Source organism: Pogona vitticeps, chromosome 4, assembly GCF_051106095.1.
Source record: "Pogona vitticeps strain Pit_001003342236 chromosome 4, PviZW2.1, whole genome shotgun sequence".
Classification (NCBI taxonomy): Eukaryota; Metazoa; Chordata; class Lepidosauria; order Squamata; family Agamidae; genus Pogona; species Pogona vitticeps.
Window position 1 is genome coordinate 78,413,949 of NC_135786.1, and position 27,667 is coordinate 78,441,615.

General features: G+C 40.2%; 1 protein-coding gene across 6 annotated transcripts; it reads left to right on the forward strand.

Annotated features, from left to right (window-relative positions):
• Positions 1-4,734: 4,734 nt before the first annotated feature.
• SRSF11 (serine and arginine rich splicing factor 11) lies at positions 4,735-27,667 on the forward strand. 6 transcript variants are annotated; one of them, XM_020795276.3, is made up of 12 exons: positions 4,735-5,136; positions 7,473-7,606; positions 11,791-11,900; positions 13,024-13,116; positions 15,359-15,408; positions 17,696-17,823; positions 18,683-18,764; positions 20,946-21,080; positions 22,530-22,619; positions 25,271-25,366; positions 26,126-26,264; positions 26,382-27,667. In XM_020795276.3, the coding sequence occupies exons 1-12, from the start codon at positions 5,009-5,011 to the stop codon at positions 26,571-26,573; spliced, it is 1,377 nt and encodes a 458-aa protein (XP_020650935.1). In that variant the 5' UTR covers positions 4,735-5,008; the 3' UTR covers positions 26,574-27,667. The 6 variants fall into 6 exon arrangements, with proteins under 6 accessions (XP_020650935.1, XP_020650936.1, XP_020650937.1 ...); XM_020795277.3 differs by having other exon boundaries at positions 26,385-27,667; XM_020795278.3 differs by having other exon boundaries at positions 20,949-21,080.

The following is a 27,667-nucleotide window of genomic DNA, read 5'->3' on the forward strand; positions in this document are numbered from 1 at the left end:
CTCCACACATTTTAGGAATGAAAGCATTGCTTTAAAACTTATTACGACCAACAGGCAGACCGTAGATCCCTCGGTGGTTGTTCAGTATAATGCAGGCTGTTTTACAAATTAACACTTAATTCACTGGTCGCTGGCCTAATATCACACCTTTGAGTGTGTATTTATCCGAATTGTAGCCAGAGCTTGCTTGGTATTAGATCCCAAGTTCAGGATCCGCAAACCTCAGTCCTGAAACAGAGGAAGAATGAGCAATTTCTATATAAACTTTGTGGAAAGTTTACAAATTTCAGAAGTAACCCTAATCATCTAAAGGTATTTGCAATACTTTATTTTGTGTCATTTTATAGGCCACCTTTCTCTTGATGGGATTCAAGATGGCTCACAGCAATAAAAAATAAAATTCAATGTACAATAAATTACACATTAAAAAGCAATTGAACTATAATAAAAATATATAAAGCAATTAAAAACATTTAAAACTTTAAAAGCAAACTTTTAAAGGTAAAAACCAGCATCCAGGGACTCAACTAGGATTGTTAAAAGCCTGCCAGTAAACTTGGGTCCTCAACTGTCTGCAGAAGGTTAACAGGGACAGGACCGGTTCCCAAGGCAGAGCAGCTACAAAGAAAGCCCTCTTTCATGTCCCCATCAAAGGATGTGATAGCAATGGGACTGAAAAAAGGACCTTCTCTTAAGATCTTAAAGACTGATGAGGCGAAACAATCTTTCAGATAGCCTAGAACAGCAATGGCGAACCAATGGCATGTGTGCCACAGCTGGCATGCAGAGCCCTTTCTGCGGGCACGCAAGCCATAAGTCGCCAGATCGCTACCCCTCCCCCCCCGCAGCTAAACCTCAGGAGGTGGCTGCAGCCTCGGTGCTGGCACTTCGACAGGCGATGGGCCAGGATCTGGAGCAGCTGGTGCTGTCGGCAGATCCAGAGTGGGGTCTTGAGGCACCTCCATGCCTGGGATTCCCCCTTCCCCCACCACTTCCAGTTCCACCTGTCACCTGCTAGATTCCCCCCCCCCCCCCGCGTTTGGGCACTGGGGCCCAAAAAGGTTCGCTGCCACTGGCCTACACCCACACTATGGGTGTTTATAGTGATAACTAGCACTTTGAATTGAGCCTGGAAATGGGCTGGTATCCACTGCAGTTTTTGTAAAAGACATGCTGTATGCTCCTGTAACTGGTTCCAGTCAGTAGTTGGCAGCTGCATTTCAAACCAGCTGAAGTTTCTGAATTATCATCAAAATCAGCCCCAGGTATAGTGTGTTACAGCACTCCAAGCAGGATGTAACTAAGGTGTGTGTCACTGTAGACAAATCAGAGATCTCAAGAAATGGGTGCAGCTGGCACACCAGTTTTAAGTGTAGAAATGCACTCCTGCCCACTGCCAGAACATGGGCATCTAGGCTTAAAGATGAATATAGATGTACACATAAGTTGTGGACCAACCTGTGGACCTTACAAATAGCAGAGAAGTGAAGGGAAACAAAATGCAAGGGAGATAGAGAAAGTTACAGAAAATGGAATGCAGACTTCCAAAGAATAGCAAGGAGAGACAAGAGGGCTTTCTTAAACGAACAGTGCAAAGAAATAGAGGAAAATAAAAGAAAGGGGGGAAACCAGAGATCTGTTCAAGAAAATTGGAGCTATTAAAGGAACATTTTGTGCAAAGATGGACATGATAAAGGACAAAAATGGTAGGGACCTAACGGAAGCAGAAGACATCAAGAAGAGGTGGCAAGAATACAAGAGAAATTGTACCAGAAAGATCTGGATGTCCCGGACAACCCAGATAGTGTGGCTGCTGACCTTGAGCCAGACATCTTGGAGAGTGAAGTCAGGTGGGCCTTAGAAAGCATGGCTAACAACAAGGCCAGAGGAGGTGATGGCATTCCAGTTGAACTATTTAAAATTCTTAAATTTTGCTGGTAAGGTGCTATACTCAGTATGCAAGCAAGTTTGGAAAACTCAACAGTGGCCAGAGGACTGGAAAAGATCAGTCTACATCCGAATCCTAAAGAAGGGCAGTGCCAAAGAATGCTCCAACTACCGTACAATTGCACTCATTTCACACGCTAGCAAGGTTATGCTCAAAATCCTACAAGGTAGGCTTCAGCAGTACAGTATGTGCACTGAGAACTCCCAGAAGTACAAGCTGGATTTCGAAGGGGCAGAGGAACTAGAGATCAAATTGCTAACATGTGGTAGATTATGGAGAAAGGAAAAGAGTTCCAGAAAAAATCTGCTTCTTTGAGTACGCAAAAGCCTTTGACTGTGTGGGCCACATCAAACTATGGCAAGTTCTTAAAGAAATGGGAGTGCTTGACCACCTTATCTATCTCCTGAGAAATCTGTATGTTGGACAGGAAGCAACAATTAGAACTACTGTAGATATGGAAAAACTGATTCGTTCAAAATTGGGAAAGGAGTACAACAAGGCTGTATATTGTCCCCCTGTTTATTTAACTTATATGCAGAATACCTCATGCGAAAGGCTGGACTGGAGGAATCCCAAGCCAGAATTAAGATTGCTGGAAGAAATAACAATCTCAGATATGCAGATGATACCATGCTGATGGCAGAAAGTGAGGAATTAAAGAACCTCTTAATGAGGGTGAAAGAAGAGAGTGCAAAAAATGGTCTGAAGCTTAACATTAAAAAAAACCTAAGATCATGGTCACTGTCCCGTCACCTCCTGGCAAATAGAAGGGGAAGATGAGGAGACAGTGACAGATTTTACTTTCTTGGGCTCCATGATCATTGCAGATGGTGACAGCAGCCACGAAATTAAAGGATGCCTGCTTCTTGGGAGAAAGCGATGATAAACCTAGACAGCATCTTAAAAAGCAAAGACATCACCTTGCCGACAAAGGTCTGCATAGTCAAAGCTATGGTTTTTCCTGTTGTGATGTATGGAAGTGAGAGCTGGACTATAAAGAAAGCTGACTGCCGAAGAATGGATGCTTTTGAATTGTGGTGCTGGAGGACACTCTTGAGAGTCTCCTGGACTGCAAGGAGATCAAACCTATCCATTTTGAAGGAAATCAACCATGATGGAGAGATCCTGAAACTGAGGCTCCAATACTTTGGCCATCTCATGAGAATAGAAGACTACCTGGAAAAGACCCTGATGTTGGGAAAGTGTGAAGGCAAGAGAAGGGGACGACAGAGGATAAGATGGTTGGACAGTGTCATCGAAGCTACCAACATGAATTTGACCCAATTCCGGGAGGCAGTGGAAGACAGGAGGGCCTGGTCCATGGGGTCAACGAAGAGTTGGACACAACTTAACTACTAAACAACAACAACATAGGCTGGCTCTGCTCCTAACAGTCATAGTGCAGAATCAGATTCCCTACCTATCCTTACTGAACTATCCAGCCAGTAGAAAGATTGAACTTATTTATTTATTTGATTTGTACCCCACCTATCTGGACTACCAGACCACTTCTTAAATATATCCTGTATTACTGTAAATAAAACTGCGTACCCACTTCATATAGACACAGTGCAGAAATACAAACAAATACGTCCATTGTATTTCATATGATCCCCAAAACCTCTGAGAGTCTGCAGATGGTGATGAGTAAGTTGGGCAATTTCATTCTAATAAGAGTCAAATAAGTGAGGAGTTCCTTGGCTGAATCTAGTTTAAGGCAGGCTGTACCTTTTTATTTGCAATTCAGAGAAACATTCTTTGATCTATTTTTATTACACTTAGATCTGCAAATGTGATACAGATAGTTTTGAACCTAGTGTAAAGAGCTGTGAAATAAACTAATATTTAAAATGAAGTTCTGAGTGTAGGTGTAACTATTCTGTTTTAGTTCAATACAGTTCTGTTTATTCAGAAATCCCTTTGAGCTCAACAGGATTTATTCTCAAGGAAGGTATCCTAAACTAAAATTTCAAGCTGAAATCATTGGGATTTAAAAATGATTACTATTAGTCTAATGGTAGTAAATATAATTTACAGTCATATGCACATTCTGTTGAGCTTACTGATTTTTCTGAACTTTTTTGTAAATAACAAGTGGTTTGCTAATTTGTGTTGGCCTTGCAAATGTTCAATTTGTGCCTGCTCCTGAGATGAACTTTTGAAGATGTTTGCAAGTCTCTAGATACACTTTTAGTCTCATGTATGTAATGCTTAATAACAATGCATTGTAAAGACAGGGTATGAAATTGGAAAACGAAGCAAAGCACGGTTAGGCACTTTGACCAAGTACAGTACTATAGTTGTGACAAATGACACCTTTTCATTTATGTATTTCAATAGGTGTTATGGACAAAAAGTACATATGTCTTAAGTTTAATTTCTGCGCAAATCACTATACATAAACACTTTATAATTTTCAGCTCACAACAATCCTAACAAGGGATTTTGTTTGTAAAGACACGGCCACTTCAATAAGGGCTTCTGTCTTGGGCCAGCATTATTATATATTAATCAAGAGGCGTACACCGAGTAAAACGTTAAACGACTAATGTGTCAGAAAATAAAACAATTGGGATTCTAATACAGAGGCTGCTATAAAAGAGAGAGGGATTCTCTATAATTCGCAACTCCAGTACTCCAAAGTATAAACTTGAGGGCGGGGAGAACAGCTCAGAGTCAGACGCCCTTGAGCATCGCAAACCGTTCAGCGCACAACGCTGGGCCTCGCCGTCTCCTTCCCCTCTTGCCCATGCGCACAAAGACACTGAGGAAGCGGGCATGCGCACACAGGCGTGCTGGTTTTTCTGGTAGGCGGCTTGGTAGGAGCAGGCGTAGGGGAGGGCCGCACGGCATTGTGGGATATTGCGGCCCAGGCAGGCTGGTGAAGAAACGATCGTCCGACGGCGGTTATTGCGCGCGAGCTAAGCGTTCTTTTCTTGCTTGTCGTCGTTCGACAGGGGACGTCGAGGGACACCACGCAGAGGCCATCCCCCGGTTCCCCAGGGCCTTTGACCCCTCTCCCCTCGATGTGTTTCTAGTGTCGGAAAAGGAGGCAGCGCGATGGCTTCAAGCAGCGGCACCGATGTGATCCAGGTCACCAACGTCTCCCCGAGCGCCACCTCCGAACAGATGCGGACCCTTTTCGGCTTCCTGGGCAAAATCGAGGAACTGCGCCTCTTCCCTCCCGAGTGAGTCGCGCTCGACGCCTCCCGTAGGCCCGCCCCCCCCCCAGTCGCTTACGGGAGAGGCCTCGCGGCGGCCTGGTTGAGGCCGCGAAGCCGCGCGTTAGGCCTCGGAGGGGGGGAGGGGAGCGAGGAGAGCCCCCCCCCCCCATCCGGGCCCTCTCGGCATAGTGGCTGCCGCCGCCCTTCGCCTCTCTTGCTCGGCTCTCGCCAAGAGGGACAAGCGCGGGTCTGGTGGCCGCCCTGGTGGCCTCGGGAGTAAAATGCCTCGCTTCCGACGGCCTTGGTCTCGTCGCGCATCCGCTTTATGGGAACAGTAGCCTAATATTGCGGGCCAAGCCGTTGTGGCGCTTCATACGCACATGGTCCCGGGGCCCTAGAGGAGGTCTGCCCACAGCCAGCCAAGGCGTGGAAGCCCTTGGGCGGGCTGGGCTGGGCTTTGTTCCCTGAGGGAGGGAGGGAGGGGGACCCTCGGGAGCGGCGGAGGGGAGAGGCGCTCCCTTTGGCCGAGCGAGGAGGGCCGGGGGGGGGGGGGAGAGCCGCCCGACCGCACAGGCGACGTGGCGAAGCGGCCCGGAAGAGGCGCCCTGGCGGCCTCCCGGAGCAAGCGAGGACTTGCGCATCTCTTCACACGCCTTGCCTGTGAGGCTCCCGGTCTCTAGGAGGGGGATCGCGGGCCGGTGGTTTTAGTTCCTGCCAAGAGGGAGGGAGCGAGCACGCACCCGAGCCGCACCTGGAGTTCGCCCTCAGTTGTTGTGTACGAATGCCGCCCGTGATTATGTCAGGAGAGTAATCTAGACCGTGCGTAACTTTGACACAAATAAGGAAATAGACACGTGATTCTTTTTAGATGGCCCAAATGTACCGAGTGATTCTCCCACTAAGATTTCGGCAGGTTGCTTGTGAAACTGGAAACTTTTCAACTTTAAAATTCTGACGTTTGGCCAGAATTTAGCCCAGGATTAGGCTGAAAAAAAAAACTTTTTAAAACACTTCCAGGAGCATGTTGTTGTTCCTTTAGTTAATTGTTTTAGCTGTTTCTGTAGGCAATAGAAGTCTTAGCTCCGCCAGTTACAACTTTTTCCATGTGAAAAAGTAGTAGATGAAATTATGAAGGCTGCAGTGGATGTGGACTAGTAGATTTGGGAAAAAATCTGGAGGAAAATAACCCAGTGTTAGAAATTGATTACTATATGATTTCAGTTATGTATTGTAAGCAGAAGCTTTGAAATGTGTGTTCATGTAATGTGAAATACAGGTGGTTTGCATATTTTTGACCACTGCGAAGTAGTTGAAATTAAATATTTGGGCAAAAAATAGAGTATTCCAGTTAAAAACGCAACTCTGAATATACTTAATTATTAAATACTGTATAGACATTATTTCTGAGTAAGCAGACACAGGCTTTCCCTGTTTATGTGGTTTAAATATTGTACTTAAAATATGAACAAATTTGCTGTAAGTTTTAAAGTCATGGTAGCACAAACTTCTCTTACATTCAGATTTTAAAAGAAAATATTTGTGATGCAGCATTAAAAACTACTGTAATTACATTGTGTGGTAGTGAACACATTAACAGAAAGCTTTTGTGGGTTATAGAAAGATAGATCAGCATGCTTCCTAGGGATGATAAGCTCAAATGATTAATTCATACTTTAAAATTGACCAATATTTTGCAGTTTTGTTCATTGATTGTCTTACTGAATGTTTTTTGTGCAACTGTATGTTTTTAAAGTGAAAAAATGTCTTCCAGTTTCACTGGTGAGATGACCTCCAGGAACCTCTCCGTACTAAAAATAAATAAATTAAATGTTCCTTACAGATTAGCCTTGGCTTTGGCAGGATTGGGTGAGAAAATTAATGAATTCCAGAAATCTGAAAAAGAATACCCCAGTCTCCATTTTTGGAATCCACCTATCACTGTATTAAACAGTAAAGAGGAAAGGGAAGTGGTTAATTCCTGATAATTGCCACTAGATGTCTCTTCTTCATAGGCATCTTTATCAACTTTAATGAAGTATGGAAATATCTTGGCACTTCTTTATATAGTTTCCCAAAATATCATATTTTATGATGGGCAGTAATTAATAACTTCACGTTGTCTTTGTTTCTCTTGAAATTTAGTTCCAGATAATGATATTCATCAAGTCATAGCTGTTAGAGCAGGTCGATAATAGCCACACCTCTTGTCTTTTGCAGCAACTCATAATTTAATTATAGTAAACAGTAATTTGAAACTCTCGTGCCATCACAATCCATTTTTATGTCTCTATAGTCAAATAATTTTTGGATTTTTTTAGAACTGCCATCTGATATTCTCATTGTTCTTTTTCCCCTTCCAGTGACTCCCCTTTGCCCATTTCTTCACGTGTGTGTTTTGTAAAATTCCAAGAACCCGACTCTGCAGTTGTGGCGCAGCATCTGACAAATACTGTATTCGTTGACAGAGCATTGATAGTCGTACCATACGCAGAAGGTTTGTGAATTGTTTACTGATCTATGAAGTCATAGAACAATGGTAATCAATCTTGAAGTAGTTTCATAGCAGGAAGTTTAGCATGGAAAGCAATATAAGCTATTTACATTTTTTTAAAAAAACCCTTGGTATACTGATCTCTCTAGTTTTTAATACAGAAGCAAATTAGACACAAGTTGTTCAGCAAAAGTTAGAACTTGCCTTTCAGTCTTTTTGCAAAGACTGTCAAAATTCAGATCTGTGTAACCAGAATTCTTTGACATTTCACTTTCATCAGGCCCCCTGAAGATACCATTTAATCTTTGTTTTTTGTTTTAATCTGGAAAGCAGAAACAACAATGTTGCCTTAAGTTACATGGCATAGCCTGTTATGAGATTCAGAATTCATTTTCTTCCACAGAGAATGAATTGACTTTTACTGATATTGACAAGGTAGTGTCCTTTCTACTGCAGTTTTACAATTTAAAAATATTTATCCTTTGAACAAATTTTGGTACACCAGGGGTTTGATGATCTTGGTTAGTCAGAAAATATCTCCAGAGGTGCTAAATGGGCACTGGGCATTAGATCTTATTCTGCTTTTTCTTGTTCAACCTTGCTATATTTTCTAGAATTTCAGTAAATAATAAACTCTTTTCTCTGTTATTTGTGTGTGTGATTTTTATAGTGGAGAAGGCAAATGCAAAGGCCCTTCCAGATGACTGAAACAGTGGGGTCCTCTGCAGCTACAGGGGATTCTAGACATTAACTAAAGGCCAGCAAGCACTCAAGTCCCCCAAGTGTTTTCCTGGTGTAATCACTTGTTAACAACATTTTTTTCTCTTTCTCTTTTTTTCTTACATTTTTAGGCTGTTACAGTAATTTGAAAAACAGTGAACAGGGTTGGGAGCATAACTCTATAATTCTGTACCAAGAAGACTGCTGTTCTAATGAGTTCTGTTGAACTACTGTAGATTCCATCACATTTTCAAAGGCACCGTTCACTGATAAACCAGTAATCTTCTTAAGTCATTTGATTACAATAAAATAGTTGAAGTTTTACACTGCGCTTCTGCACACACAGATTGCTAAAGCTACATGAAATCACTGGATGTGTTATGGATTGCAGTGTAACTTTTAATTGCAGTGCCTTAAAAAATAAAAGGCAGTTTGCACATTAGCAAGAGAGGAATATGCAGTGTGCAAACAAATCTGGCAAGACCTAGTAGTAATTCCTAGCTGAAACTAAAAATAGCATAAGCAGTTTAAAATCTCAGTCAGTTTTACATAGCCATGTAAAACTTATTTAAATCTGATTGCTTCTATGTTATTTTGGGCAAAGTAGCACACTGAAGTAACTTATTTTCTTTTTGGTATATATATATTTATTTATTTATGTATATATATATTTGTATTAAGGCCAAACTAGATGTGATAGTGCCTGGGTTTTCTCCAGTATCATAGAAAGAGGGGTAAAATGGAATCAGTCTTTTAAGTGTAAAAGTGGCACATGGGTGACAAGTGCAGAACCCATGTGTGCCTGCAGCTGAATGTCTTCAAGATTTTTTCCTCTTGTGCATGGGGGGGAGGCAGTTCCTGAATGCCAACACTGGAAATATATTCACCACTAGCAGAAAGAGGCTTTGGGTGGGTAAATCAGCAGGTTGGGGTAGATTTCAGGGCCTCTCACCCTTGTGTTACTTCAGTTCTTTAAAAAATTATAGTCTTTTTATGTGATGGGGCAGGACTGTTACTATCATATCTAGTGTGGATTTAGTAGCTTGTAGTAGTGTTTGAGGATCGTAAATCACTAAGTTTGAATAGCTTTTAAAGCCAGTCTTTTGCTAAATATGATTTTATACAGCACACTGAAATTGTAAATACCTTAGAAATTTGGCACTAAGATGTTGACCAAATAGATCACATAACATTCCTGAAGTTTTGTCAAGGACACAATTTGGGTTTGGGTTTGTGCACGGTTTTCTGGTTTGTGGAGGATTATAGTTTTGGTCACTATTATGTCCTCCTTTTAAATGACTTTGGTGTTCTTGAATTTCTTCCTTATGGGCTTCACTCTTCAGTTGTTCATATTTCAAGAGCCCAGTTTCCGCAAGGTACTTAAGCATTGTCCAGTAAGATACTTTTAATTCACTGGGGTGGTTCATATGTGTCAAGGCATGTGCTTCAGTACTCTGCTGAATTTAAGTAAATTTTTTTTACTATTGCAGTGATAACTGCTGACATGATGTTTCTGAAAATGTTATACTGCATTGTGCTGAGCATAGCCCTGTGTATCAGTCACATTCCTGTTCTGAATGTGTTCCTATATCTTGGTGTTGGTTGTTCCTTTGTGTTTTAGATTTAACACAAAGTTCACGGTAAGGCATGGCGCTATGAACATCATTTTTAAATTCAAGGATTTTTCAAGGAACGCAAATATTAACAATGGCTTTGGGTGGGGTTGTGTAGGTTCTTTGGTTAATGTTTGTTTCTTTTGTCTGTTTCTTTTTCTTCATTTCTACACATTCATGCAGTATGTCATGGTTCTAACAAAGCAGCAGTAAAAAACTCTTGACGCATGAAAATTAACTGGTGAGGGGCCTCATTGCTTTTTTTAATTGTAGTTTTACTTCTGAATAACTTTTTTCCTAAAAATGAGAGGATCAAATGCATGACTACTTAATGGATGCAGATCTTCTGTGAGGTGTCTCAAAATAAGAGGATTTCTAGTTAGATGCCAGAAATGTGATAGTTCCACTAATTGTATGTAAGCATAAATAATATCCTCTGAGACATAATTTTGCATGCAAAATTGTCCCATAATCTCTATAGATAATGTTTATATTGATGCATTAATGCCATATATCTAAATGACCTTTCCCCTGTCTTCCCACCATAACTTTTGGTATTGAAATTATGACAGCTCAGTGACAGAAGAAAGATAACAGTGCTGTATATTATACATTTGTTTATATTATCGGCACTTCTCAGTATAGGTGGAAGGAACCATTACCTTTATTTAACAGTGGTTTTTCTTTTTTGTTGTTGTGTTTTACAGTTCTTTTCCCTGGTTCAGCCTGAACTATATACCAGGCCCTGCTGAAAATACCACCCAACAGTTTTCTTCTGCAGCTTATCCAGTTTCTCTTAAGTGCCCTGTACATATTGTATGTTTTATGATGAGATGCAGTTTTTGAAATATGTATTGCAGAAACACTACTGGTATTTGCAAATATATAGTACAGTTGTCTTATTGAACGCTCATATTGGGGGCTTGGGCACATTAACAGATTAATCCATACGTATAGGGCTTTTGCTGTTCGTTAAAGTAACAAAGATCAACATTATCGTTTACCTCATGTTGGACCTTTTGTGAGGTTATTCTTTACTGAAGGTAGGCTGTAGACCTAGACACGTCATAGGCCAAAAGGCCTCAGACAGGAAGTTTCATAGGAAATATTTAGCCACAGTGTTGGTACAGTAAGCACGACACACAGTGGAGCATGTATTTTACTGCACAGGTAAGGAATGTGCCACATTTTAGGTGTTTACTTAAACACGTACACATGGACACATATGCAGAACCTGTATTTGGAACTCTGTGGAGACCTTGCCATCCATGTGACTTGCCAGCAAAAGCCCTACACTTTTTCTTACCTTCTCTTAAGTTTTACAAAATTGTATGGTAGGTGTAAAAGAAATCATAGTGAACTGTACCATATTATTAACCCCTAAATCAAACTTTTTTTGTCTTGTGTATCTTGATTTTTCTGTGTGCTTTATAGTGAAGCAGCCGACACGAGTCGTTGTTCATAAAACAGCTTTTGAAAGTTGAGAGCACACCCCTGGAGAACCGACTGTGCTTGCTTACGTTTGGTTCATGACTTAAAAATCGAGTACAGGTGATGAAATCTTGGCAGTGTTAACAAAAAAGTAGTGTGTATTGTGCTATTTTTTTATTCTAGAATTTAACCTTTTGTAGAGAAAAAGGAACAGTCAAATTTCACACATTGACATTTCATTCTGACATGCAAATTAATGATAAATTATTAAGAAATCAAACATTGTATTTTAGCCAACATAAATACTTTCAGGAAACTCAGGTGGTGTTTCAGGGAGACATTTTCTGGGTGTATTGTGTGTGTGGTTTTTTTAAAAAAAGATAATTGATGAATGTCTTCTAATGCAGAGCTGTTTCTCTGCAGGAGTTATTCCTGATGAGACTAAGGCTTTGTCTCTCTTGGCACCAGCTAATGCTGTGGCAGGTCTTCTGCCAGGGGGTGGACTCCTGCCTACACCCAACCCTCTTTCTCAGGTATGTTTCCATGTGTGGTGTGGGACGCTTAGTACACATTCGGTGTTTACTACTTTATTACTACCCTGTTTCCCCCAAAATTAAGACCTAACTTGAAAATAAGCCCTAGTAGGATTTTTCAGGATGCTTGTAATATAAGCCCTACCCCCAAAATAAGCCCTAGTTAAGTGAAACCCCTCTCTCCACCATTGTGCAGCAACCAGAAGATGATATGACTATTTGAACAAATATAGATTGATGTAGATTGTTGTACATGAAAAAAATAAAACATCCCCTGAAAATAAGCCCTAATGCATTTCTTGGAGCAAAAATTAATAAAAGACCCTGTCTTATTTTCGGGGAATCGGTATACCCAGGAAGACATACTTGCTATGCCAGAATAACTGCGAAGTCTGCAGCAGAACTGTGATAACTACCATGAAGTTAATTTCCAATGATATCTTCATCCTTACAGCTATTCTGTAGCCCACACTTCAACATGCCATGCTGTGATCCTGTACTTTTTCCTTGTAAACTTAAGTATTTCCAAAAAGTGAGGTGAAGAAAGCAGTGATGTTAATGTATAAATGCTCTGATCTCCATGCCTATTTTTACCTCTTCGTCTTGTTCTGTATGGAGAAGATGAAGTGTTAAGCTTTGAATTTAGAAGAGTAGAAAGGATTTTTTGAAAATGGCAGTCAGATTACTGAAATTTGAATAATTAAGTGACTTGACTTGACAGGAATCAGCATCATTGTGGGCAAACCATAGCAGAGTGGAGAAGCTCACACTTTGCATTTAGAAGGTCCTAGGTTTAATTGTGGGTGACTCCGGTTGAGATGGTTTTCAAAGAATGGATTATGACTATGATTACTTCATAGTAACCATAGAGAGTTGCTCTTAGACAGTAGTATGGTTAGATGAACAATAAGTTGATCAGGAAGATAATAGCTTCCTGTGTTGTTTCATGTTAAATGTTCCTACAGGTTGTCCTGTAGGAGTACTTTGAAAGCTAAACAGAACTGTTATGAAGTATTTGAAGATTATTTTTAATATGGAGGACAGACATACAGGGTGCAGTATACTTATTTGTCTTAGGAAAATATATTGTTGGAGATATTTTAATTAACTTTCTTTTTTATAGATTGGTGCTGTTCCTTTGGCTGCTTTAGGAGCTCCAACTCTTGACCCAGCCCTGGCCGCTCTTGGGCTTCCTGCAACAAATCTAAACTCCCAGGTGTGTTTGTGTAACCCCAGCTCTGGTTTCTGGGAAATTGTCAGTTCTGTCAATTTTTCAGCACTCAAATATGTAAGTTGGTACATACCGTATTTTTCCATGTATAAGACTATACTTTTGTCTAAAATCTTTAGACTAAAAATTGAGGGTCGTCTTATATACCGAAGTAAGCTGAGGAGGAGAAAAAAAATAAGTGGAGGAGATAGCAAGGATCAAAGTGATTCTGCAGGGCTTTGATCCTTGTTTTCCCCTCCACTTGCTAAGCCCCACTTAGATGTCTTAATTTGGGGTTAGAAAAGCAGGGGGGTGTCTTATACATGAAAAAATAAGGTATATTGAATTTGTATCAATTTATACAATACTTTTTATTATTTATATCCTGGCATAAATAAAACTAGCAAGTGTTTCAGAACTGTAATACAGCCAAGCATTCAGACTTCCAATAACATACATTACTCTAGTGTTTTAACAGATTCAGATAAGTGGGATTAATAAAGTGGACTCTTTATACTGTATCTGAAACATATAACAACCTTATTTTGTATAACCTCCCTTACTTATAAACTTGATTCTTTTCTATTGTTTGTGCTTTTCAATGTGCACATGAAACCACTGTGTGAGACATTTCAGGATCAGAAGAATGGTGCCATTATTAACGTGATGACGTTTGACTGTTCGTCTTTGTCATGTAATTCACATGAAGTAGTTGATATGCTGAATCAGTACGTGAGATAAGTAATGGATAGGATGAGGTCCAGTAAACAAGTTTGGGCCAAAGTTTTTGGTGAAACATTTCTCTTTGAAACATTTATCTGTGTCACAGCTAGATTTGGTGAAAAACACTGGAGAGCAGCATTCAACCACTGACCATTTGGCATCAGTGACTCGATTTAATTTATATTTTCTTTAATATTTGTATTGTGGAATACATGTTTTGAAAATGGTGCTTAGCGGTGGCCTTCTCAGCCTCATACTCAAAAGTCTTGTAATAGTTGAGCTTCATTGTTTCATTAATATATTCTATATTATTAGCTCACACTTCCTCTCTTTATGGATTCTCTACACAAAAGAGGGAATATTGCATGCAGCCTCTGTGTTAAAACATGTGGGCAGTTCATCCCCTCTTATATGTGGGGAAATTTGTAATGTAAGACCATAATCCTGAGCGGTACCTCAGTGAAAGTTCCAGTAAACTCATGTGATCGACTTTGGAGTAAGCAGGATTATGTTCATGCTGTTCCTGTTCTTCTTTTAAGCAGACCTCACTGTTTTACAGTAAAACAATTTAGATCATAGCTGCATCAGGACTTCAAGTCAAGTGCAAGTTTGACTTCTAATTTAGCTTGTAAAATGTTAAATGTAGGAACCATTCTAATAGAAACTAATGGAAAGAAAATGTGCATTTTAAGTTTTAATTTAACATTTTTTAGAAGAACCTAGTTTGCATATTACAGTGGTGCCCCGCATAGCGACGATAATCTGTGCAGCAAAAATCATCGCTATACGGATTCGTCGCTATGCGAAATTAAAAAGCCCATAGGAATGCATTGAAACCCCTTCAATGCGTTCCTATGGGCTTAAAACTTACCTTTTAAGCGAAAATCCTCCATACGGCGGCCATTTTAGCTGCCCGGTATGCGAGGAATCCGTCCATTTTACCCAGCGGCCATTTTGGAACCGCCGATCAGCTGGGGGAAAAACATCGGTATGCGAAAATCAGTAAGCGAAACAGCTTACCGATCATCGCAAAGCGATTTCCCCCCATAGGAAACATCATTATGCAATTGCAAAAGTGATCGCAAAAACATCGTCACTATGCGGATTCGTCGTTAAACGGGGCGCCCGTTATGCGAGGCACCACTGTAATTGTTACATGGTAGATTTAACTGATGTTAAGTTAGCATGCATTTAGCTTGATTCGGTTGCTACATGTTAAACCTTTGGTCTGGCTTTAAGCATAAAGAAACAAAGAGTAGGAGAAATATCAGCTGGTAAGCAGAGTAGATTCTTTATCAGGCAGTTGAGAATTAAAAGCTATAAGGTAGATGGTGTAGCAAGAAATCATATTGGCAGGAGAATGTTTCATGATCTATTTTCATGTGACTTGCAGTAAATTTTTGTATATTGACTTCTTTACTGTTCTTCTATAGTTTTAAGGGGTTGTTTTCAGGGTTTGCTTCAGTGTAATTTTTTCTCACCCAAATTTCTGAGTTTAAAGGCCTTTTTTAAAATTTATTTACAGTCTCTTGCAGCAGACCAACTATTAAAGCTTATGAGCACAGTGGATCCAAAGTAAGTATAGTTTTTCACGTTTGTACTGAAATGCAAATAAAAAACCCCTGCTTTTTCAACCCAGTATCCAGACCAAGTAAACACTGGAAACTGTTCATAGGCAAGTACCAAAAGTGTGATCCCTTCAGTGGTTAAGGTTAAGGAGATAAAAAAGGGGTGGGCAGCATACACTCACACCCTGTTTTTTGTGGCTGCTGACATGTTTCAGAAGAGCCTCGTGGTGCAGTGAGTGGTTCAACTGCTGTACTGCAGCCAAAACTGTGCTCACGGCCTGGGGTTCAATCCCAGATAGCAGCTCAAGGTTGACTAAGCCTTCTATCCTTCCGAGGTCAGTAAAATGAGTACCCAGCTCACGGGGGGGGGGGGGATGTGTAGCCTGCATAATTAACTTGTAAACTGCCCAGAGAGTGCTTGAAGCACTATGGGGCGGTATATAAGCAGCAAGCTTTGCTGCTTTTTTTTTTTTTTTTTTTTTTTTGGCTCTGTTCCAGCTGCCGTAAAAACCAATTCCTTTTCATCTGCCATAGGCAGCCTTTACAGAGCATCATCATAGCACAGGAAGCTGCTACAGCAACTGTAGGAGGAGACACTGAATTTCAGCTGCAGCTCCCGCAATACAGCTCCTGATGGGATCTGTTGTGGCTTTCCTGTTCCGGGAGGCTACCCACCTCTGTCATATGACAATGAGAAAGATTTTCTCAGAGCAGATTCATGTAGGAAAAACAGTTCCTTCTTCAGGAGTGCAGTTTCTGTCCTAAACTTAGAGGAGAGACAGACCTTCATTCCTTTTGTGCCCACCTTCATGTAGTTAATTCCTTGCTGCCTCTGGCTACCAGAAGAGTACTTAAATCATGCAGCACTTAGCCTTTCATGAAGTTGAAGATGTTTCAGGTGCTTTATCAGCTTAATATCTCATACCTGGAACTGTTAAAAGTGCTGGGATAGGGCCTGGGTATTCAAAAGGTCTGGTAATGTTGTGAACACAGGAGCTCCAGGAGGGAGAATTATGAATGAAAGAGCCAAGAAAATTTAAAATTTTCAGTTAAGTGGTGGAGTTTTCATACTGCTATTTATATTCATTTAGTGGTTTTAACTTCAAGTCACTGTAATTATTGTTATCTCTTGTGCTTACTGATTACACCTCTGACCTTGAACTGTCACATGTATGTTTAAAAAAATCATACACTTGCCAGGTCCAAATTTGAGAGGGCTCCTCTGTTCTTAAAAGGGCCTTTTCCAGTGATCTGCTGGCATTTTGATTTCAAAATTTTAAGCGATCAACTGGCAGGGTATAATGTCTGCAAACCAACATAAGCCAACTATTATGAAGAGAGAAAGTCCAGGCCATTCCAGTTAGGCTCTTTGTGGGCAAAAGGGAAGTGACACATTGGTCCAGGCCTTCACTTTTCTTTTCTCCTTATATTTCACAAGTAAAGTGAGATGAGGAGATCTTCCAACATAGTCCAAACAATTTTGCTCTCTTTCCACTTCCCAAAATAGAATCTGTAGTGGTTTCCTTGAGTTTTTAATGGTTTACAATGTCTATGCCAGAGTATTGTCTGACTTTTTCCAAATATGAAGAAATAAGCTACATTATTGTTATCTATTCTGTATTCTCCATTTAAGGAAAAGCAGGCCAAAATTATAATTCTTTGTGGTTTCTTTATGGAGTTTCTGAAGTTTCTAAATATTTCAGACAAAATTTAGAAACCTGCATTTGCCCACAGTCACAATCTGTTAGAGATACAGTGGGGTCTCGACTTACGAACTTAATCCGTATTGGAAGGCAGTTCTCAGGTCGAAAAGTTCTTAAGTCGAATCTGCATTTCCCATAGGAATGCATTGAAAACCATTTAATCCGTATCTGCTCTTTTCGTCCATAGAAACTAATGGGAAGCTGCTATTCCGCCTTCTGCCACTAGAGGGGGATATTTTTTCTTTTTTCCTTTTAACCTAAGATGACTTAGCTTTAAAAAGGGGGGGAAAGAGTTCGTAACTCAAATCTAAGTTCGTAAGTCGAGTCCATATATTCCTATGAGAGCGGTTCGTAAGTCGAAACGTTCGTATGTCGAGCCGTTCGTAAGTCGAGACCCCACTGTAATATAATAGAAAAGAGGACGGAAGAGGAAGCTAAGCATCTTCAATTCTGTTTTTAAAGTTATGTTATTAAACAAGTGTATAGTTGTGAAACTGCCATCCACTCAGAAATCAGTATTAATAATCTGGCCTATATAATTCTGGTTTGGCAAGCTGTAAAACCGCCTGTTAACTTTCTGTCTTATTCCAGGCTGAACCATGTAGCTGCAGGACTTGTTTCACCAAGTCTGAAAACAGATACCTCCAGTAAAGAAATAGAAGAAGCCATGAAACGTGTACGAGAAGCACAGTCTCTTATTTCTGCTGCCATAGAACCAGGTAAGCTAGCTTTGAATGTATCTTCAATAGATTTACCTTACAGAAGGTACTTGGTTAGACTGCCGATGACACCCAGTTATTCAGAGTGACTTTTTAAAAATTATACAAATGCAAGAGCAGGTGATATCTTTATTAGACCACTAAAAAAATCAAGCAAACAGCTAGGTTTCAGTGATAATTCATCTTTCTCAGACTGTGCACCCAATATTTTGTGGGTAGTTCAAAAATTATATTGGCTGTTTGTGCCAAGTCTGCTTATAGTAAATGCTCTTTTCTGTAAGTGTGAAGTGATGTACACTGGTGGCCAAATATAGGAAGCAGAATGCTTTTGGTATTCTTAGTGCTCTATAACAGGGGTCCCTAACCCCCGGTCCACAGCCCGGTGGCAGTCCGTGGCCTTGGCAAGACTGGGCCGCGGAGATGGATCTCCCCCCATGCACGTCCACCCGCACACCGCCTTTGAGCATGAGTGTGAGTGTGTGCGCATGCTGCATGAGCACCCCCACCGCTTGCATGCACGCAAGCTTAGAGGTGCCCTCCCAACCAGTCCACTGTGTCAAATAGGTTGGGGACCACTGCTCTAGAAAACTGATTTATTGAATTGTTTTCAGTCACCAAAAAGGCATTTCTTAGAGGAAGTGCCTTTTTTTCCTTCAATCAAAAATGTAAACTCATTTTTCATGGTTGTGTTGAATAGTTCAGACATAGGAATTTATGGCCTTTTATTCCTTATTAAAAGAGTCAGAAATACTCTCCAAACGGCCAGTAGGTAAGAAAAGTCATTCCATTGGGAGAATTCAAGAGCATACAACCGTAGATGTTGTGTGACAAGTGACAATATTTAATATTTTCATTACAGACAAAAAAGATGACAAGAGAAGGCATTCAAGATCAAGATCACGTTCAAGGAGAAGGAGAACTCCATCATCATCTAGACATAGGTAACATTTTGTGTTAGGGTTTTTGGCAGTCTGCCAAGATTGACACAGTTTCCAGCATACATTTTTATAGTGTATGAAAACATAAATAATTTACAATGCAATTGTAGATTTGCCTCTTCAGAAGTAATTTGTTGTGTCTAGTGTGGCTTACTTACAAGGTAAGTAAGTAGAGTGAATGAATGAAGTAAGTAGGATTGCAGGACTAGTATTTTAACAATGGGAAATTTTGGTCAGCAGATGGGCACATTCTTGCCAACTTCACTGTTGACTTTTAACAAGCATCTTCACAAACCCTGACTTTGTAGTTGGGCATATATTAAATTTAAAATGTGGAAGAATGTGACACATTTACAGTGGTGCCTTGACTTACGAACTTAATCCATTCCGGAATGGTGTTATTAAGTTGAAACGTTTGTAAGTCGAATCAGCATTTCCCCTAGGAATGCATTGAAATCCAATTAATCCGTTCTAGCTGTTTTTTGTTCTTATGTAGAGGCAAGGTTTGTAAGTTAATTTGTCCTCTACCACTAGGGGGAGAATTTTTCTTTTTTTAAACTTAAAATGACTTAGGTTAGAAAAAGGGCAGGAAAGGAGGAAGGGAACAGTGGGGGAAAGAGGAAAGAAAGAAAGAAGGTCATCACTGGGGCACACAGACCCCTCAGACAAAAGGTTTGTGCTTTTAAGCACAAAAAGAGAGAAGACACAGAGAGAGAAGACAGCGGGGGGGGGGGGGGAGTTTGGATTCTAAAACACATTTTAAACAAAACACATTTGAGTCTAAACTGCATTTTAGAGAAAACGACCCAGCACAGCCCCTCACAGAATATTTTCTGATTTTAAGAATAAAAGACTTTGGAGTCTAAACTGCATTTTACAGCCTGCCTGCATCAACAGCCAGCACAGCCACTCATAGAATATTTTCTGATTTTAAAACAGACAGACTTTGGAACCACATTTTAAACCCACACATTTTAAAACAGAAGAGAGGTCACAGTACCCAAACCCTAGAAGCCACAGAATGCATAAATAAATAAATTTTATATTTTAAAATTACTGTATAGTCTAATATTCACATTTAATTTTAATTTAATATTACAGTCTACTTTTTACATTTGAAGTCCACACTGCAAGATCCATCAGGGCACAGAAACATACGGGTAATTACCCCCCCCCAAGATGCAAAAAACCCGCTGTACAATAAGTACAGTGTACTCACCCAGAACAGGCAGTGTCTGTTTTAAAAAGTCAAAAATCAGAAATTTAAAAAGGCCCAAAAAACCCCCAGTCTGTACAGTACAGTACCAGGCAGTCCAAGGTCTCTCTTCGTATGCATTCACTTAACCGCTGGGATGAGCAAGGCAGCAGACTAGCATCCTCTTCGCTGGCCAACAGTCAACTGAAAGTTCAAATTTTGCCCTTTCCTCGCCTCCCCTGAATTTTTTTGTTGTTCGTAAGTCAGAGCTCCATTCGCATTGCCTGATTTTGGCATACAAGTTTCCTTTTTGGTAGGGGATGAGGAAGACAACACCTGTGAACACAACAATCTCCATCAGAACACTGGGTTACATTTTGATTTGTTCTCCAATTCATCAGTATATCTGAATGTCACAGCTAACATTTAGAGTAGTCAGGTAGTAGAAAGCATTATATAGGAAAGATGTGGAATCTTCTATAAATTTGAAATATGGTGGACACAATTTTTGTGACAATTTATTTTAAAAAATGATGGGCTATTTTACTCTTTTTTAACTTTCTTAATCTTTCATTTTCATAATTAATAAACAATTAAGATGCAGGTCACATATGCAGAATGATCAGATGTGTTTCTGCTATTAGTTGGAGAATGGAAAGGGTTAATGCAAATCAGTGAAGTCCCATCTGGTATCAGGAGGTCATATTACACCTTCTACCCCCACCACAAATAACCAAAACCTGTAAGTTTGCATCAGATAATGGATATGTATAGCAAGGCTTTTCCTGGGAACCTAAAAGCTCTCTCTTTGTACATTTATACAAGTGTGTAAAATTTTCCTCCTTTCCTCAATACTTTTTCATATGCTTCTTTGCATTATTTGGTTTTCACCCACATTTTGCGTCACAGAACTTCATTGCTATGGCAACTCATATGAAGTATTTTATTGGGGTCAAGAACATTATTTTGATATCTAGTGTTGTGTTCAGCAGACGGTCTAGAAGCCGATCAAGAAGACGATCCCATTCAAAATCAAGGAGCAGGAGACGATCTAAAAGTCCTCGGCGGCGAAGATCTCATTCCAGAGAACGCACTAGAAGGTCTAGGAGTGCATCCAAAACCAGGTATTCTAATAAGACTTTGTGGAATGTTGGAAAATATTTTCTGCCAAATAATTTTAACTATGCAACCTGATGAACCCCCATTTTGGCAGTTTGTCCCCATCTCTAGTTAACACAGTCATACTTGACGAACCATGAATTCCCCCTCAGGTGAACAGACAAACCATGACTTGGTTCGTCAGGGAGTTTTTTAGACAGCCCGTGGATGTCTAAAAAATAAAGCTAAGCCCACTGCCCCCTTGCCTTCTTTCTTTGGCCACTGCCACTTGTGCCGCTGTTGGCTCTGCCGCTGTTTCCATCTTTACAAAGATGGTGGCTGCAGCTTCCCTTAGGTCTGGCTCCGATGTCCTAAGGGAAACAAGGCAGGCCGCCCTTTGCAAAGATGGTGGCAGCGGCTTCCCTTAGGGCAGCAGAACTGGCTCTGAGGGAAACCAGGCCACCCTTTGCAAAGGGTGGCCTGGTTTCCCTTAGGGCTGACTATGCTGCCCTAAGGGAAGCCATTGCCATCATCTTTGCAAAGGGCTACCTCATTTCCTTTTGAGATGGTTCCACTGCCCTAAGGGAAGCCGCTGCCACCATCTTTGCAAAGATGCAGTGGTGACACAGGTAGTGGCCAAGGTAAGGAGGTAACGGGAAGTGAGAGGAAGACTGTTAGGGACAGGGGACAGGAGGGGCTAGGATAGCTTAGCCCTTCCGTCTCTGCCTATGGGCCCACCGATCAGATGTTTGGTGGGGCCGTAGGCAGAGAGGGAAGGCCAGACTGCCCTCTGCCTATGGAGGACAAATAAAAATGGGCAAATATTTGTCCCTTCATATTTGTCAGTGTCTCTGGAATTGATGAATATGAAGGGATGAATATTTGATGAATCAGTGATTTTTGACCAATATCAGGGTTCTTTTTTTATTTGTCCCGATACCTAATGCTAACTGTAAGGATATGATAACTGGGCTATAATGATGAGCCCATTTAGTCCAGTGGAATCTTCTGTCAGTGGGGAAGGAGCCAACTTGCACCAAGGCTCCCTCCAGACCCTTCTCTGCTGAGCAAGAACAACAATAATAATGTGTGCCATCCAGCCAGTTCTGACTTATGGCAACCCTTTTCAGGGTTTTCCAGATGGAGAAGACTCAGAAGTGGTTTACATTCCCTTCTCCTGGGGGTGCCCTGGGACTGTGCAATTTGCCCGAGGCTGCACTGGCTTGCTCTAGTCACAGGATGCACAGTGGGGAATTGAATTCCCAATCTTGGGCTCTGCAGCCAGACATCTAACTCAAGACCCTATAATGGCCTGGAGCAGGTTGAGTGTTGTTATAGAAAGTATCCCATTTACAACATTCTTGAAGAGAAGTCATTTTTAGCAGTTACTGAGAGAAAATAACTTAATCCTTCTTGGATGTTGGTGAAGAGACCCTATTTGATGTATTTTGTAAAGTAATGTTGGAATGTTTCAGAGACAAAAAGAAGGAAGAGAAAGAGAAGAAGCGGTCTAAAACTCCACCAAAGAGTTACAGCACAGCCAGGCGATCCAGAAGCGCAAGCAGGTACAGTATTTTCTTGAAATAAGTATTTGAATTTTAAAAATTAAACAAAAAAAGAATTATGGAAAATAGTTTATCTCTTTGAAAAAGAATTTGATTTTAACTAAGAGACTGGCACATCTAAATAGTTGTAAAATAATTATTTATTAAATCTGTACTCTGCCCAACTGACAAATGCCCTTGAGGTAGTTTACAGCTGAAAAAAATGTCAAGACAATATGTAAAGTCATAACCAGAACAATAATGCAGCTGATTAAAATACTATTAATAAAACAGCAGTAAAAGGCAACAAATCGAAATCTGCTGGAAGTTCTTAGTCTGGCATCTGAGGAGTCCAGGTGGTGGGATGGGCATTCCACAGGTGGGAATTGTTATGAAAAAGGCTGTTTTCCAGGTATCTGCCTGTTGCACCACTGTAGACAGTAATATCCAGAGGAGAGGCTTTGAGGAAGAGATTAACCATCAAACAGAAATATATGAGGGAAAGGTATTCCTTTGAATAGATCAGGAAAAAAACAGAAAAAAACAGACAAAAATGTGATAATTTTAAAGACTGTTTTTAATATTTTAAATTGAGTTTTTGTGGATCAGATCCACTTTTTCAAACATGGGTGAGAATATATGACTGTCATATATGGCCACATAACCGGATGGGGATCCAAATGAGGAACAAATGGACCGTGCTTCATTAGTGAAGGAATAGGACCATCAGACTGAATAATTTTAGTTATTAGTTTACACAGTAACAGTAGGAGTGAGGGGCAAACTGGGAATCATTGTAGGAATTCGCACTTGGAAAGGATTAGGAATCTTCGATTGATATTCAGTCCCTTTAAATCTGTCTCCAGTGGCCATGTATCACTGTCTCAGTGGTTTCTCTTTCAAGTCTGGTTCTGTAGTTGCTGTAATCCCCCCCCCCGAAGGCACTTGGAGACTGTCTAGGTAGATTGAAATATCTGAAAAAGATTTGTGTGTGTTGCCATTCCTAATATCAGATTTATATTGGAGGAAATGAGTTGAAACTTGACACACAAAAATTCACATTAATTATATTGCAGCTAGTCTGTAAGGTGCTACAGTGTTTTTGTCTGTTTTTGGTTTTGTTTTATATGTTATGCTTGCATAGATTAACACAGTTACTTCTTCAAAAACTTCTCCTTTGAGTAGACTTCTTCCCCACTATTTAGGATTTTGAAAATCAGTGCCAACCACAGACTGACTAGTGCCCGGTATCTGAAATGGCTATGCTATATACAGGCTTCCATACACGAAGGATCTTGGCTGGTATATTAGCCAAAGCTAGTAAAAGCAACTGTACCACAGAGTTGTACAGCTAGATCTGTGAGCACCACTAGGCTATAGATGTGCCAATTGCAGGAAAAGGCTGCCTCATTTAGAACCAATTTTACACTACTTAACTGTCCTGGCAAAGCACCTGCTTACAAAAAAACCCAAGTTATTTGAACAGACTCTCAAATTACGTGCCTTCATCAAGTGCATTAACTGAGTCAGTGAATAGAGGATTATTGGAGAGAACATCAGTCTGCCAGGGAGCTTGAAAGTATATGTATTAAAGTGAAAAGCAAGTAGAGCGCATGGAGGTGGGGGTGTTATTTCTGAGTAGTTATTTAAATCAAACCCACCCTATCCCCCCACACACAACCTCTTAGCTAGTCTATGCAGATGATAAAAATCAAGGTGAAGAAAATGGGTGGTCAGAATTTAACACCTCCAGCAAAATCACTGTAAAAGTTCCTTCAGCTCACAACTGTATCTTTCACAGCGGGACATAGCTGCAATTCAATGCTGCTGAAAAAACTGGTGAACACAAAAGGGACATATTTCCCCTCCTTTTTCCCTTGGCAGAGATCATTCCACAGAATTTAAAATCTAATTGAAGTGGGTCAAAATTCATTGAAGTTGACCAGCAACCATTCTATCACTCTGCCCCAAAGCAGAATGAAAAGCTATCTGGTTTAGCTGCTGGTTCATTGTCAGAAGAGATTGCAATTTGTTCACTCCATTAACTTAATTTATTTTTACTAAAGTAGGACTCCTCATATCCATGTGCCTCTGCTGATTCACTTGTCCAGTCTGAAAATACTAAAAGAAAAATTCCTGGAAACATACATTTCTAACAATAAAGTTACCAGAACTAGCCACTAGAGGGAGCGTGCGACCATACCGTGGCAGTGGTTCCCAACATTTTTGGAGCTGTGAACTGGCTGGGGGGGCAAGCTCCATGCGCGGGTGGGCGGGGGTATGTCACTCTTGCACAGGGGATGTGTCGTACATGCACACTGGTGCGACATGACCCTCCCCACACATGCGTGGGGGGGGGCGGAGATCCATATCCAGGGGCCAGTTCCAGCAAGCCCACGGACCGGGGGTTGACGACCCCTGATGTATAATGTTTGCTATAACAATACTGTTTGGTACAATCCGCAAATTCCAGCATCTGCTGGCTGGGGTGCTTTAAACTGTTCCCTTGCAGATATAAGGGTCCTACTGTACTTTAAATGTATATTTGTCTTTTTCAAAGAAGAATGATTTAAAATGCCTACCTAAGTGTGCTTTGGAGAATGTTTGAAAATTCTAAAGTGATATTACACAATAGAAATTTTGATCTGAACTTGCCCTGACTTTTTCTACAGAGAAAGACGGCGCAGAAGAAGCAGGAGTGGCTCCAGATCCCCTAAAAAACCCAGGTCACCCAAGAGAAAGCTGTCTAGATCCCCCTCACCAAAAAGGTTTGTACATCTGATGGTTCCCTATGCTATGGGATACTTCTGGGCAGGACACATTTGGAGATGAGCAGTCTTGTTTAATAGGTTTAATAGGGAATTCATTGGAATTTGTTAACACTTTTTTGCTGGTGATGTCACCATTTGTTTAATCATTGTTCTTAACCATTCAGGCAAATAGATGATGGTGAAATATGCTAAAAGAATGTCAGCTTTTGTTAAGTTAAATATTGCATAGTAGCCTTAGGTTATAAGGTCAGGTATTTCTGCCACATATCTATAGCATCTTGATTTATTTGGTGTATCTGTTTTGTTTTGTGCTTGATTAACCATATCTACTGAGCCTTATTTTGTGAACAGTAAATCCAGTTTGGTTATTCTAAAATGTCCTTTATACTTTTATGTGATACAGATAGTGTGTGTGTGAGGGAGAAAGATTTCATAGGAATGACAGGCAAATGTACAGACAGCTTAAACTGAACTGACGTAACACCATTCTTTAATAGGTGTAAAGAAATTTCTGTAATCAGAAATAATATGAATAATACTATGATGCAGTTATTCTGATATATATTACATTTGTTACAACTTTGAACTGGTTGCATCATGATCAGTCTATATGTGAAACTTGCATATAATCATACTTAGTATTTGAAACTGGCAGCTGGTTTTACCACAGAAATCTCTATAGGAACAATGTATGAATCACTTCTATCTCACAAATACCCGTGTTTTTTACTTTCTTGAAATGTCTTTTCATCGTAGACACAAAAAGGAGAAAAAAAAGGATAAAGACAAAGAGAGAAGCAGGGATGAACGAGAGAGGTCAACAAGCAAGAAGAAGAAGAGCAAAGACAAAGAGAAGGATCGGGAGAGAAAGTCAGAGAGTGACAAGGATGTTAAAGTATGCTTAAAAATCTGTTCTCCCTTTCATGTTTGTGAGGTGTACAATTTAATTCTAAACTTCTAGAGATTTGCAGCATGTCTTACGTGTTTTGCTTTGTACTTTATCTTGGCAAAGCAGGTCACAAGAGATTATGATGAAGAAGAACAAGGCTACGATAGTGAGAAAGAGAAGAAGGAAGAAAAGGCAGCGGAGCCCACTTCCCCCAAACTTAAGGAATCACCAGCTGAGAAAGGGAGCGGTGATGCAAGGGAGTCCAAAGTCAATGGGGATGATCATCATGAAGAGGATATGGATATGAGTGATTAATAACTGCCCTTGCAATGAAAACAGTTGACAACATGCATCAGTGTCATTCCTGTGTGATTCTTTTATGCTGTACTTGTTTAACCTTTTATGCTAGATGTACACAGCTGTTAACTATAACTGGTTGTAAAGCTCCTGACATTAAGTAATTACATCAGACGTTTGGAGAAAGTGATATTTGGGATTTCCATTCTCATTATTGGCCAAATTGAATTGAGCAGCCCAGTAGTTTTTACTTGCTTGGTGTTGCTCTTTTCTTTTTTGAACAGAAAGCTGCATGAATCCTTGGCAGGCATGGACTGTTTGTGTTGTATGACCTTTTTAGTAAAGCAGCTCACCTACAATAGTGTTTATAGAATTTTATTGATTTGTGGTAATAAATCAAAATAGGGAATGCACTGGCTGCACGTTAACTGTGACAAGAACATCCTCATCTACAACGTATGGTGGATCTACTAAGGGTCTTAAGTGTAGATAACTAACATTAGCTTCATCTGGAAACAAATATTCTGATAGAGATAGAAGATCCTTTTAGCCCTGCGGCTGAATCTTTTTGTTTTGGATTTGTTTGGCTTTGACAACATTGAAATGCACTAGCCTTTTTTGATGCCCAATGTGAGGTGAACCTTTGAGTCTGAATCCTTCTCAGGTGATGTGTTTGATATTTGACAACTTGAGATAGTAATGAAAACCTGTATTCTGCAAAGTGAGAGAGCGTTAACTTTGTGTAGTTTTTCAGAACTTGCATTTTATTTCATTCTTTTTTTGTGAGTATAAAAGCCCTGTTTAAAAAAAGGGTAGTGCATTTTAAAAACTGAACTTCATGATGGTTTTAAAACAAGTCTACTTGGTAATGTACTTGATCTCAAGTTGTATAAACTAATAAATTTGTGTTACAGTCACTGAAGTAGTTACTTTTTGCACAGTGATTCCATGTTATGCAAAGTAGTTGGGCAACCTGTTCTTTTAGTTCCAAAGGTTTTGGAGCATATACTTTTGTGCAAGTAAAAACAAAAGTAGGCTACACTCTGTGCCATGTTGATGTACAGTTTCTGAAATTGTTTTACAAGACTTTGATAATAAAACCCTTAAATATA